Source organism: Typopeltis vanoorti, chromosome 20 (assembly GCF_054136105.1).
Source record: "Typopeltis vanoorti isolate ZY-2024b chromosome 20, IOZ_Tvanoo_1.0, whole genome shotgun sequence".
NCBI lineage: Eukaryota > Metazoa > Arthropoda > Arachnida > Uropygi > Thelyphonidae > Typopeltis > Typopeltis vanoorti.
This window is the reverse complement of record NC_143568.1, coordinates 20674301-20689986: the sequence shown is the minus strand read 5'-3', so window position 1 is coordinate 20689986 and position 15686 is coordinate 20674301. Positions and strand designations below refer to the sequence as shown.

Below are 15686 nucleotides of genomic sequence, written 5' to 3'. Positions count from 1 at the left end.
TGATTGGATTCTCAAAGGATGAGAGCTATCCTGGGTAGAAAAATCAGTAGAAAAATAACCATGCTGCTTGTCTAAAAGTTGTAACTGTGATCCTAAGACAGTCTGTGAGGAACAAGATTGGCTCATCTGAGAAGGCTTGTACAGACAAACAGAACTTCCTGTGTGCAGCAATTGGCCAAAGCATTAATGAAGCCTATTCCTGATCGATATCTGACCAAGCTATGCTCAGGGAATTGAAGAAGATCAGTATTGTTAGTCACTGAAGGTGTTAAACTGTGAATGAAATTGTTTTGTATATATATATATATATTTTTTTTTTCATTCACATTTAACATAATATACCATATACCAAGCACGACTTGTGTAAATATTATTTAATGTAAACAACTTATTTTACAATTTAATATTCATATAACTACCTTAATTTTGTCTAATATTTAATTATTTAATCAAAGATATATGTATTAATAATGAAAAGACTGTATTAAATATTATTAAGCTATTTTAATTATTATTATGTTAATATTATAAGAACTTGTATTTGATAATTTAACAAATTAGGTGTAAATATTATTTAATGTAAACAACTTATTTTACAATTTAATATTCATATAACTACCTTAATTTTGTCTAATATTTAATTATTTAATCAAAGATATATGTATTAATAATGAAAAGACTGTATTAAATATTATTAAGCTATTTTAATTATTATTATGTTAATATTATAAGAACTTGTATTTGATAATTTAACTGCGCATTAATCGAAATGTAAATATTCCTTATTTATTCCTATTTGTAGAAGTTTAGTGTTATGATACCTCAATTTTGTTTGGTTGTCATGGAGACGTATGTAAGTGAGCGAGCACGTTTTGGAACACCACGTGAGGAGAAAGTTTATTGAAAAGAGTTTTAGATCACGAGAACAATTTAGGCGTGAAGGATGGATATAAAAAGGGAAGAACGCGGAAATTAGCCTCCTATAACGATGCATAATCTCCATGCCCATTCAGGGCGAGCAAACTGCTCGTAAATTTTACCCTCACTGTAACCATAACAGATAGCGGGGAATATGAAAAGCATTTTGCTTCACCCTTAAAGAATAAATGTCAATTGTCAATAAGAATAATAAGGAAATGGAAAGAGAGAGAGAGAGAGGATTAGCATTAGGTTGGAATTGGAGTATTTGAGAATCACAGTGCAATAATAGCGAGTTGGCAAGTCACTCAAGCAGCTAATAAAGTCTACTAGTCGAGAGGCGGTTAGCTAATAAGTTGTAGAATAACAATTATAGCTACGGAAGACAGCTGAGTGACTACTAAATAGACTAGCAATACTTGAATTGAGATTTAATTTCAGAGCCGACCTGTCAAGGACACACAGAATCTTGAAATAAAGCACGGAGTTACTAGAGTAGTAGAGGCTGTAAAGTTGAAGTTTACCGTTAGCTGTGTTTAGATTTATAGTGCCTAAAGAATTATTTGAGTGCAGGAGGAATGAAACAACTGTGCATATAAAACCTCAAGTTAAGAATTATTGTGTGTTGCCTTATTTCATGAGTGATCAGTAGTACTTTATGCAACAACGTTTGTTTATGTGTATTGTGACCGATGATTAATTCAGTTATTGCTTAGAAGAATTTATTTAATGAGTACCATTTACTGTTTAAGTGTTTACAGTTATAAAAAGTGTTTACGTATAAGTAGGTGAAGAAAAAAAGATTATCGGTAAGATTATTCCAACCGTTAATATTCCTATACAGAGAAGTGTGAGAATTTCATCCTAGAATTTCCTTATATTAACAGTAACTATCGGTGAGAATTAACTGAAGTGTAAAATTAAAAGTGTTTTCTTGTAAATTGGTATTACTGCGATTTTATTGTATTTGGAACTTAAAGAACTGTGAGAAGACTGTATTAGAGATAACAAATTTACCATTGTCTGAGTTTGTATGACAGTATTATCAGAAAGGCTGAAGTGTTTATAATAACTTAATTAGTGATTTGATCTTAAGTGTAAAATTTGTGATTTTAAAATTAAATGTTTGTTTTTGTTTATCTAAAGTTGTATTTTGCCTGAATCTCTTTTACTGCACCATTCATAAAATATTCCAACCTAAGCGGGTGAATTAAGTAAGTTAAATATACTCGGCCAGTATATATAATAACAACATATAAAGGAAGGGTAGTTGAGAGTTGGTTTATCTTCAGTTCTTGAGCTAATTCAGATATAAAGTGGCGCAGTCTTTAAATATAAATTTTCTTTATATTTGAATTAGAAATCAACTCACAACTTATCAATTAGTTAAGAACATCGTAATAGTAATCATGTCGGATCCAAGGTATAGATTAAGAAGAACTAGGATCCAACAAAGGAGATCCAACACGATATTAAATAAAAGTTTCAAATTCGGTGGCTGGTATGTGTGTATATATAAACTAAAGTTTTTTAAGTGATGCAAGCTAAGACAACTCTGATGCTGAGGACATTATTTTCACATGCTCTGGTCTTTATTTGAAAATTTTCAAATTTGTATATTTTATATATTTATATATATATAATTGTATAATTTTTATATTTTAAGTGCCTTTGTGCCGCAGTTAGAAAAACGATGGTACTTTTTGGCCTTTAATTAGAAAAGGCCTAAGTTCGATTCTTGTTGTGATGAGAGGAATCTTTATATGGATTTTTTTTCAATTGAAGGTGAGTTAGCTGATCTCATACAGAGGTAGCAGGTTTTTTTTTTCCCCAGTAACTCGGATTTTTATTCCACATATAGACAAATCTGCCATGAATACACGCATAGTCTACAGAATAAAAATACTAGTGGTGTTAGTGGGCAGTAGATGGCATTGGTGGAGATGATGATGATAGTGGTTATTAGTGGTTCTGTGTAGTTGGTGGATTAAATGGTGGTGATGGAGAGAGAGATGTAGAGTTGATTGCTCTCCCTCGATGAGGCATTGGACTCCTTGGAGGTGTCACCTAATAATAATAATAATAATATGTATCCATATTGGCTAGGAAGTAAGCATGGATCTTTGATATCTCCTATTTCTGTTTATTTTACATTGTCAGAATGAAGACTTTTAAGCTCTTTTTTTGATAAAAAGAAAAAATAATACTTGTACTTTCCCTATATAATTTGGATATAGCCAAGACTTTTCAATTTGCCATAAGTGAGATTTTGAAATGGAGGATATTATGGATCCATCCATATTTTATAGCCAAATGAGGAAAGTTTCTTTCCTCATTTGGCTATAAAATATGGATGGATTAAAAGTTTCAAAAATTTATCAGAGTTTATGAGAACATAACCTTCTAGTAAGATCATTAGAATTTGTGAAACTTAAAAATGTTAAAAGAAACTTAAATTTTTTTCTACATTTCACTGTAAAATATATCAATGAATTGATGATGATAATAATAATAATTATTATTTCAGTAACCTCCATGGATTTATAACAAATTTAAGACTATCAGCTCTATAAATTAATATTTTATTATGCACCCACTAAGAGTTCATTAATGACAAATTTGACCTTCTGACATAGTTTTGCTATAGTATTTCCAACCATCATATCCTGCTCTGAGGTACACAAAATCATCGCCAAACTTAAGAATATGAAAGCACTAGGCCCAGACAGCACTTCTAATCATCAACTGCCTGCTGCATAAAGCCATAATACACTTTATTGTTATTATTAATCTAGTATTAAGATATTCACTACTTTCCAGCATTATGGAAAAGAGATGATGTAATCCTTTCTTTTAGTTTACCAGAAACCGACACATACTGGCCAATATATACACATAAACTCCTACCACCATCCAACACAAAAACTAGGTGTCATCAATACTCTAAAAAACAGGGCTCTGAAGATCTGCTCCAGTGAATAGGCACTGAAAGACGAATTTAAAGTGATCAGCAATACTTTTCAGACCAATTAGTTAACTATAACCCAACTAATAGAATAAAAAAGAAAACAGAGAATCTACTTAAGTCAATTACCACATGGCCCGAAGATACGGTCAAAAAACTATTTCCACACTACACTTGTCCTCCGAGAATTTACGGGCTACTGAAAATTCACAAAGAAAACACACCGCTAAGGCCTATATTCGAAGGGATTGATAGCCTGACTTATCACTTAGCCAAAAAATTAGCGGCGACACTCAAGGAGTTGGTAGGTCATTCCCTCTCCTATATTAAAAACACACAACACTTCATAAACATCATCAAAGACATTACATTAGAAAAAGATGAATTAGTCAGTTTTGACGTCTCTGCCCTCTTTACGAATGTCCCAATCAATGACACAATTTTTCTTTTGCAGAACAAATTTCCTCCAGATATCATGACGCTCTTTGCACATGTACTACGTTCTGGTTATTTTGTATGGCAAAATGCTTTCTACCTACAAAAAGAAAGCACAGCCATGGGCCCAACATTAACTCCCCCTATTGCTAACTTTTATATGGAACATTTTGAACAACTTGCTTTAGGTTCCTCCCCTTTAAAACCCAAAGTCTGGTTTAGATATGTTGACGATGTTTTCGCAATCTGGTCTCATGGCCGCCAGACACTAGACACATTCCTTAGCCATCTAAATAAGCAACACAAACGTATACAGTTCACAATTGAGATTGAAAAACATAACACACTGCCCTTTCTAGATACACATCACACATCTTCCCTCGGGCAATCTTTCCTTCATTGTTTACCGGAAACTGACACATACTGGCCAATATATACACATAAACTCCTACCACCATCCAATACAAAAACTAGCTGTCATCAATGCCCTAAAAAAAAAGGGCTCTGAAGAGCTGCTCCAGTGAACAGGCACTGAAATATGAATTTAAAGTGATCAGCAATACTTTTCAAAAAAATGGATACAGCCAAAACACTATTAACAAAATTATCTACAAGACCTCAATAAAAAACAAAGACAAACTAGACTACAATAAAACTATAACCATTCCCTACATTAAAGGGACATCAGACAAAATAAACAGTGTACTACAAAATACAACCTCAAAGCCACCTTTAAACCTCCTGCAAAATTAAAAAGCTTACCCAACTCATCCGAAGACCCACTCCCTCCGCTGGTCCACCTTGGAGTATACCGTATTTACTGCACCTGCAACATACCATACATAGGAGAAATAGGATGCACAATTCCGATCAGACAAAAAGAACATAAACGACACATCAAATATAATAATTATGGTGAAGCTGGCCTTTCTGATCATGCCCTGAACACCTTACATAGAATTGAGTGGAAAAGCACTAGTTGTCTACATCACACCAAAACATGGTGAATGCAAATTTAAGGAAGCCTGTGAGATCATTATCAACCACCCCAATCTAAACAATAATGATGGTCTAAAAATTCCATACATATGGAAGTCATATATTTGTCCCACGAATCCATCCTTTCTAAGAACAACTATAAACAGGACTGTAGAAAATCCAGGATCCTAAATCTAAAAATAACAACTTTAATACTAAAAAATAGGACATCACTGTTAAGGGAAAAATCTGTAAGAAAGAATGTTTATTCATGTTGTAATTTATAAATATTTTTTTTTAAATGAAAAATAACAATTTTTTTAAAAATAAAAATAACAATTGTAATAATAGAAATAGGACATTACTGTTACTGGAAGGAAAACTATCTGTAAGCAAGAATGTTTATTCATATAATCATAAATTAAATCTAGCTTGATGTAATTTTTTTTTTTTCCACTAGAGTTGGAAATGATCACATGCCAGTAAGTAGCATTAATTTCATGCTAATGAAATTAATGAACCACGTTAAAATTGAGCAAGCTGTTTGAAAAGAAAATACTATGGAGGAGGTACAAGACACTTGGTGGCAATTGGATCCATGAAGAGTATAAAGTGCAGGGTAGGAAGGTGATGAGTATGGTAAAGAAAGAAAAGGTGCAGTATGAGAGGAGATTGTCTGATCAGTCCAAGGTTAATTCTGGAGAATTCTTCCACTATATGGCAAACAAGAGAAAGAATAATCTGACACTGTAGTCTTGGCAGCAGAGTGATTTTTGCATAGGATATAGTGGAATCATTGAATGAGCACTTTATCAGTGTATACCATACTAGTGTAAATGATGGTGTGTGCAATATATGGAAGGGAGGCAAGTATCAAGAGAATTGGAAGTGAAATCTGGTGTTGATTGGGTTAGATGTTAATAAGGCTGTGGGAATGGATGAATGACATATTGTCATGTATTCTTAAGGAATGTGCACAACAGTTAGCTATGCCCTTGACTTGGTTATTTAATGAAAGTCTTGCAGTACGTAAGGTTCCTGAGGAGTGGAAAGGAGGCAAACTAGTACCACTCCACAAGCATGATTTTAGGACAGCAGTTTCCAGTTATAGAACCAGTCTGTATATAGTTGTAGTCAAGGTGTTGTAGAGATTGGTTAGGAATAGAATACAAGATTCAGTTGATGGACATTGTATTCTTTATGATGGTCCTCATGGGTTCGTAAAGGGTAGATCTTGTTTTAGCAGTTTACTTGCATTTTATGACTAGGTGAAGAGTGTGTTAGATAAGATAGAATCGTATACTGTGATATCCTTGGACTTCGGAAAAGTGTTTGATAGATTACCACATAAGAAGTTGGTGTACGAAGGAGGGTGGGGGAGACTGAAAAGTTCTGATAAGCACCTAAACCCTTTCTAACATATCCTCATTGTCATGAAAACCTAGTGACCAAATCTGTCTACAGTAATCCATATGAGGCCTGATCAAGGCCTTATACAATGGAATCAGAACCTCTTAATTTCTATAAGTTAAGATCCTCTGCATCATTGCCATAATCTGATGTGATGTCTTCACAACTTGTACAGTGTGACCTCTGAACTCCTCTGAAGACCACCACTACTCCCAGATCTTTCATCTTCTCTACCTCCTTTAAAGTTTCCCCACCAAGTGTATGCTTTACATCCCATCATTGCTTACTGCATTCCAAAACCTTACACTTTGAACTGATGATTCCACTTCCTTACACATTCATACAATCCATTTAGGTCCTCCTGTAAGGCTATAACATCTGCTTGACTCTGCCTTGCTCCCTCAATTTTGCATCATCTGCAAACAGGTGCATGACCAGTCAATATTGAACCCATTATTTTCCATCCTCTCTGTAGTTTTTTGTTTTAAGTGAAAGTGAAGTTGACCTTTTTTTTATTTATTTATTTTATTTTTCTCTTGTTTTACATTATATTTTAACTAGCCAGAATGTATGTTTTAAAATCTTTGTGATAACTTGGTGTCTGGCATATGGACTCTACCACTTCCACAAGTATGCATTATGATCCACATCATTTGTGTTACTTCTGATTTAATATCATGCTTAACTGACATTACATATATTTTAAAACGTACGATATTAAAAGAGGAACAGAAGTATTCAAGCCCTTCAACATATTCTATCTTTTTATATATTTCTCATTTGCCATATATATTTTAATTTTGTATTTGTTTGCTTATTTACATTAAGAAGGTAGTATGTGATTAACAATTTACTAATATTTTGATTATTCTTAAAATTGTTATGTTTAACATTTGTTCTTTTAGAATTGGTTAAATATTGAGAAGCGTATCAGCAAACAGATTAAAAGTAAGTATACTTCATTTAGTTTTGTAAACACACACACACACACACACACACACACACACACACACACACACACACACACACACACACACACACACACAAATATTGTACTAAAATAACTATTTATCAGTTCTACAACTCCAAATCAAAAAAATTAGAATAATCAAAGAAAATGTGTTGAATGGTTTGCAATTCTAATTCATTGCATAGAAAATAATTATTACCAAATATGAATTAGCATAATCTGAATCTACATACTTTGTAGATTATAATACTATGTAAACACATAAAAATGTAATATAGATTATAAGAACACTGTCATTTGAAAACATTTACAAAATTAGAATCATTTTTAATGTGGTTCAAAATATTAGAATAATGCGAAAATAAATGCACAAAAACTACAGTCAAAGGGAAACAACATGATAATTACTACTTTGTTGTATTCCTCTTAGCTTTTGTGACTGTCCGTAAACAGTTGGGCATATTATTTAACGGTTAACAGTCTTTTTTTAATCAAAACATGCCAATATGGTTTGTAGACTAGAAACAAGTTCATTTTTGTCTCTTGGAGCAACTTGTTGAAAGATATTTCTTCAAAATTCCACACAAATTCTCAATGGAGTTTAAATCTGGTGAGTTTGCTAGCCAAGGAATTATATTGATTTGCCTTTCTTTGAGCCATCTAGTAGTGGTCTTGGAAGTGTGACAAGAAGCTGAATCTTGCTGAAAAAGAAAATCACCAGCACATATATCTTCTGATGCCGGTAACATAAAATGCTCAAGAATTTCTTAGTAACGTTGAAATTGACTCTTTCGTATACAATACACAGCCTTCCTGGACTCTCTGCAGTCATAAAAGCTATACCTTGACAGAGGTTGCAAATCCCACTTCTGACAGTATTTTGCCAGCCTGGTTGGCCAAGTGGTTAGTGTATCCACTCTGCAGCCAAAAGGCTGCGGGTTCGAATCCCGCTGTGGGCATGGATGTTTATGATTATCTGTGGAAATATTATTGATTGTGGTGGGCAGTAGATGGCATTGGTGTAGTTGCAGTTGTTGGATTGAATGGTGGGGAGACAGTTGTAAGGTAGGTGCCCTCCCTCGATGAGTCCTTGGACTCCCTGGAGGTGTCTAATAATAATAATAAATTTCACCAAATGTTTCATGCATTCGTTCTTGCTTAAGATACCAAACATGTATTCCTTGATGACAATGGGACACACAAAATATACTTTCATCGCTAAAAGTATCTTTTTTCAGTTCTCTTGACCCCACAATACCATCGTACTCTAGCTGCCTTTTGTTTGGAAGTCATAAGCAGTTTCATCTTAGGCACACGTGATTTAAAACCCAATTTGTGCAATCATTTCAACGTCATAGATTTTGGCACATTATTCACACATAGTTCTTTCCAATTCCTGTGAAAATACCTTACATTTGGAAGTGGTTTTTCTTAATGATATCTTCAATGTCCTCTCATGTAGTTATTACCTTTTGACTGCTATTGCAGCGATTATTTTGTAAACTCCAGTTCTTAGAATACTTGTTTATAGCTAAGGAATTGGAATGTTTTCATGCTTGCTTGAGAACATTCCAATTCCTTAGCTATAAACAGTTGAGTTTGGCCTTCTTTGTGTAGACACCATATGTAACCTCTTAGTTTTTGATATGTTACTCGTTTGACCCATGTTTAGCAAATGATTAACTGAAATCCACTCGCAAATGATTCCTCACACCAGCCAGTCCCACCGCTACTTAAATATATGCTATTTCTATGCTCTCCTCAAAACCAAATGGTAAAAATTTGGAATATTCTAATATTTTGAACCACGTTAATTTATGAAAACTCAATAAATCAGAAACAAATCACCACTCTTACAGGTGCTTTGTGAAAACACAACAACATTATATTATTAAATGCACTAAATATAATAAATTCACTATAAAGTATTAAAAATAATATACTAAAAATACAACAATTAGTATTAGTATTACGACGTGTGTCCAGAAAGTAAGGTCCATTCAGAATTTATCACCAAATAAGATATGGGAGAGGGATCACACATCATAGTAGTAGTAGCACAGAGTGACTCATTAGCTAGCTTTTAACCATTTTCTTTCATGACGTTATCATTTGTTGTCTTATGAATATCTATGAGTGCTGTGATAAAAAATCTCACTAGTTGCGAGGTTCATGTGATACTGTTTTTGTTGTGGAAAACAAGGGTGCTGCAGAAATTGTGAAATTCTGAAGAAACTCAGATGAGCAATTCAGAACAAAATATGAGGAATGCTGTTGTCAGGAATCATGCTTTTGCATGACAGTGCTCGAGTTAATTGCAGCTTGAACTGTCCAGGAAATTCAGAAGTTTGGGTGGGAACTTTTCGACCACCCATCCTAATGCCCGGTGACTACCTCTTGCTTCCTGCATATGAAGCATTGGTTGCCATCTTAGCACTTTGAAGAAGATGAGGAACTGAACAACAGTGTGACTCAGTGGTTGAACTCATTGGGTATGAAGAAGCTGGTGCACTGATACCAGAAATGCCTGGAAGTCAATGGTGACTATATGGGAAAATAAATTATATATGTAGGTATTTTAACATTTTTTTTTAAATTATATAAATTATATATGTAGGTATTTTTTATATGTTTTATAAATTATATATGTAGGTATTATATTAAATAAGTTATATATGTAGGTATTTTTTTTTTAAATTAAATTTAATTAAAAAAATTTTTTTTCTATACTGGACCTTACTTTCTGGATGTGTCTCATATTTCCAAGCCTCCGGAGTCTGAAGACTTCATCGCAAATCAAACACTAACAGACCACAGTAATTGTACTTTTCCATGAACACCTTCAATGTTTGAACACTCACTACACACTCTGGCAATGCACTTTACTCATTCACACCTGTCATGCAGAAACTTTCTTTTACACCTCTTTATTCACATGATCCTTGTACAGTTTCTGTGGATGACCTCTTGTTTTTGCATCACCCATTATCCTATGCAATAATTACCCTGAATCTGTTTAAGTGGTGGGCTCCCTCTCACCAGCTTATACATCTCAATCATACCATCCCTCCTCTTCCTCCTGTCTCTCAAGCTCTGAAGACCACATTCCTTCAATCAGTCCTCCTGCTCATTATTCCAGGGTCCTAAGACAGTCTTAGTTACATGCCTCTACACTCTTCCCCAATGTTTCCTTATCATCAATATAGCCAGGTGACCAGATCTGTGCACAAATATCCAAATGAGGTTTAATTAGTGTCTTAGAAACTATCACCCCCCCATCCATACATGTCAAAGTCTTTCACATTATAGTTCAGACTTCAGCAGTGATTTTTGTGGTAACCCTTACAATTTTTGCAATGTGTTCCATGTGCTTCAGTTCCCTATCCATCAGGATTCTTATATCCCTTGCTTTCTCCAACTCCTGAAGCAAAGTTTCTCCATTGTGATAAACGTTATTCCATCTTCTCTGGTCAAAGTGCATAACTTTACATTAGCAACATTGAAATGAAATCCCTATTCTTCAGCCTGGAGCACACCTATTCAAATCCTCCTGTAATAACAACAACACATCAGAATTTCCTGCCATTATTCTTTCTAATTTAGCATCATTAGCAAACAACTGAATATCTCCTTTCACACTGTGAATTATATCATTGATGTATAAGCTAAACTACAGTGGTCCCAGAACAGAACCTTGAGGCACCCCACTGGTCAGCTTCCTTTTTTTAGTACACTGCACTTACATACACAACTCGCTGCCTCCTATTAGTCAACCAGCCTTGTAACCAAGTTGCCAAATGACTTGCTCACCCCATCCTATCCAATTTCAACAGTAGTTTATCATGTGGTTACATAATCAAATGCTTTAGCAAAATCCAAATAAATCATTGTACAGTGGAACCTCTGTTGTCGAACACGTCATTCCTAAAGGCTGTTCGGAAACTGATTTGTTTAAAAACTGAAACCATTTTCCTATAAAAATTAATGTAAAATGGATTAATCCATTCCCGAACTCCCCTTCCATAAAAACATCAGATAACTGTCTTTTGCGGTTTTTTTCTCTTTCTCTTTTCTGTCTCTTGGCACCACTCGACTCTTCTTGAGACACACTGGGCCTCTTCCTCGCTAAAAACCTGTCCAATGAGATTATGCTATTTGTTTTCCCTGCATTTTAAAATGTTTCTGAAGTGAGACATGGCATTGTCATTGAAAAGATTTATGATGCGGTTTGCTACAGCTTTGTCAGGGTGATATCTTTCCACAAAACTTTGCACCTCACCCCATTTTGCACACATTTCGTTAATTAAAGAACTAGAAACATCCTCCCTTCCTTCCTCTGTCTCTGAAGACATTTCTTCCACCACCATCTTTTGCTGCTCCTTCTGAAGGTGTTCCAGTTCTTCCTGTGAAAGAACTGGAACTTCCTCATTCCTGTGGTCCTCCACTAACTCCTTCACATCAGCATTATCAACTTACAAGCCCATGCTTTTGCCCAGAGACACAATATCATCGACAACAGCAACGTACTCCTCCTCAAAGCCCTCAGTGTCTCTGTCTGCTACACAATCTGGCCACAATTTCCTCCAGGCCAGTTCATGGTCCTGTAAGTCACTTGCACCCAGGCTTTGTCAAGGATACTTAAGCAATGGAGGATGTTGAAGTGATTTTTCCAGAATTCTCTGAGTGTTAATTCTGTGTCAGAGGTCACTTCAGAACACGTTTAAAGTTCAAAATGACCTGCTGGTCTGTCGGCTGGATTAGAGGAGTTGCATTATGGAGCAGAAACTTCTTCTTCTCTCTTCCATCATCTGTGTGGATGATGATGATGTTGATGAGGCCGAATGAACTCTTTCCACTTCTGTCTGTCCCGGGAGAGTCCGAATAATTCTGCCCAGTTTGGTGTCGCTTGTTGTGATTTGGTTTTCAGGTCCTCTTTTATTTTGTCTGTCCATCTAATTCTGGGCTGTCCTTTGGATCTTTTACCTTCCATCATTGTATTCAGGGCTTTAGATGGTAGTCTTTCTGTTCCCATTCTGGTCACATGGCCAAACCATCGCAGTCTTCTTTCTTGGATTTTGTCTATTATTGTTATTTCTTATTTTAGTCGTTTCCTTATGTCTTCGTTTCTTAGTCGATCCAGCAGAGATACTCCAAGTAATCTTCTTACCCAACCCATTTCAGTAACTAATAATTTTTTCTCTTCAGCCTTTTTGAGATTCCAGCATTCACTTCCATAGAGGAGTATTGGGAGGACCATTGTTTCATAGATTCTTACTTTTGTTACTTGCTTGATATCTCTTGACTTCCATATTTATTAAGTCGTCCAAAAGTTTGGGATGTTTGACTGATTCGTCTGTTTATATCTTTTATAATTTCACCATTGTACTCAATAACTCCTTCAAGGTAGGTGAAGTTTTCTACCTTCTCTAGATTCTTACTATCAATTTCAATTTTCAGATTGGTGCTTCTTTTTCCTATTTGCATAATTTTTGTTTTTTGTCTATATTTATGTTTAATTCAGATATCTCCTCCTTTATTTTATTAGAAATTTGCTGTAGATTTTCTTCTGTGCTTGCAAGTAATGCAATGTTGTCTTCAAATTTAAAATTTGAAGACAACATTGCACGTTTTTCCCATATATTTTGATTCCGTAGTCTTCATTGTTTAAGGCCTTATTGGTTGCTTCTTCCAGTGTAAGATTGAACACGTCTGGTGACAGATTGCATCCCTGTCTTATTCTGCTCTCTGTGTGGAACCAGTTGGTTAAGGTGTCCTCCATTCATACTGCACTTTCAGATTTCTCATATAGATTCTTTATTATTCTTATGGTTTTGTTGGGAATTCCAAATTCTTCCATAGTTTTCCATAGTTCTCTTCTACGGATTGAATCAAATGCCTGACGAAAGTCTATGAAATTTATGTAGCAACTTTGGTTGTACTCTAGTGTCTTTTCTGTTAGCTGTCTTAAGGTGAATAGTTGATCAATTATGCTTCACCCTGGTCTGAAACCGGCTTGTTCTTCTCCTAGTGCCAGTTCTATATATGGCTTAATTTGTTTTTGGAGTACTTTCATAAAAACCTTACTTGGAATACTGAGGAGGCTAATGCCTCTGTAATTATTGCATTCTGTTTTATCTCCTTTTTTGTATATAGGAGTTATGACTGATTTGGTCCAATCAGTAGGCACTGCTTCGTTTTTGTAGATCCTTTCAAATAATGGTTTTAATGGTTCCAAAGGTTGTTCCCTTCCTGCTTTTAAGAATTCTGCATGTATTTGATCAATGCCAGGTGCTTTCCTAGTTTTGAGTTTTTCTATGCTGCGTGCTATTATTTCTTTGGTAAAGATATTTGTTTCCTCTTCCATTTCAGTGGCTGGAATCGTAACATCCTGGGAGCTGTTTTTATTATATAAATCTTTGAAGTATTCTTCCCATCTGGCCATTCTTTTTGTTTTACTTTCAATTAGTTGTCCCTCTTTGTTTTTTGATCATTATAATTTTTGTTGTCTGTATCTTACTAATTCGGTCTATTCGTTTATATAATCCATGAAGGTTATTTTGCATTTTTCTTCTAACCAGTTATTCTTGTCTCTTTTAACTAGTTTTCTAATTTCTCTGGTTAATATCTATTATATTCATTTCTGTTATTGTTCTGTTTAAGTTTCATGCTTTTCCTTTGATCACTCAACCTTTTTATTCATTCGAGATCCAGTCCTTTTTACTTTCTCTTTCTGTGTAACCTATTGTTTTTTTGTCGAATTTAATATTATTTCCTTTAATTTGCACCAATGTTCTCCGATGTTTATATTCTGTTTTGGTAGTTCCTTCAGGTTTTTATCTAGTCTAGTTGATGTTTTCTTAGAATATTGTTGTCTTGTAATTTTTTTACATTCGGTCTCCTTTTGACTCTAAATTGCGTCCAGATTTTAACTTTATTCTTAGGTATTTGCTAATACTATCTTATAATCTGATCCACAATCTGCAGAGAAGGATCTGCAATTTAAGATACTGGATTTCTCTTTGGTTTACAATAATATAGTCTATTATATTCTTGGTTTGTCTGTCTGGTGATATCCATGTCCATTTTCTTGGGGTTTTGGAGGTTTAAAGAGAGTGTTGGTTATTGTTAGTCTATTATTTGAGCAGAAGTTTAGCAGTCTTTTGCCACGTTCATTGCTTTCTCCATACCCGAACTTTCCGATTACTCTTGGCCAGGTATCCCAGTCTTTGCCTACTTTTGCGTTTAAGTCCCCCATCGCAATTAGGAGATCTTGACTTGATATCTGCTGTACTGCTTTTTGCAAATCTATATAGAACTCCTCAATATCTTCTTCTGGTGATGTCGAAGTTCATGAGTATACTTGAATAATAGTTAGTGATCCGATTGATGTTTTAAATCTTGCTTTAATTACCCTAGGTGAGATAGGATTGTAGGACAATAGAGAGTTTTGAGCCTTTGGTTTTAATATAAGTGCTACTCCTTGGTGTTTGTTGTCCTCCCTGCCTGAAGTTAAGATTTTTTACTGTCCATGGTGGAATTCTCCTTTTCCAGTCCATCTGGTTTCGCAGAGTCCAATCACTTCCCATCGGTAGTTGTCTAATTCATGCAGTAGTATTTCCAGTGCTCCTTCATGGTGAAGAGTTCTTACATTCCACGTTCCTATGCTTGTTATGTTTTTCCTGTCAATTAGGTGATGTTTTGTTCCAATAGCATATTTTTTGCCTTCACTATCTTGGTTCCCTAATAGTGGGTGCGACCCTTGTTTGACTGGGTGACGGTTGAGCCGGCATGTATCTTTAGGTTGGTTAGAGTTCATTCAGTTTCAACGGTTAAGTTATGGAGCAGGAACTTCACTGTGATAAAATCAAACTCCTCCACCAACTCGTCCTCCAAGCCTGGAGGGGGGGTAGAAGAAGCATTGTCCATCACAAAAAAGGCATTTTATTGGCAAATTTTTTTCTTGAAAGTATTTTCTCACATTTGGGACAAAACCTTCTTGAATCTGCTCAA

At 34.8% G+C, this 15686-nt stretch overlaps 1 protein-coding gene across 2 annotated transcripts in view; it reads left to right on the top strand.

Annotated features, from left to right (window-relative positions):
- Positions 1–15686, top strand: part of cora (erythrocyte membrane protein band 4.1 like coracle) — a 316104-nt gene that overhangs the window by 76851 nt on the left and 223567 nt on the right. For both annotated transcript variants that reach the window (XM_090410709.1, XM_090410707.1), the window contains exon 4: positions 7612–7654. In XM_090410709.1, the coding sequence (XP_090266835.1) occupies positions 7612–7654 (43 nt within the window). The remainder of the gene's footprint in view (positions 1–7611; positions 7655–15686) is intronic.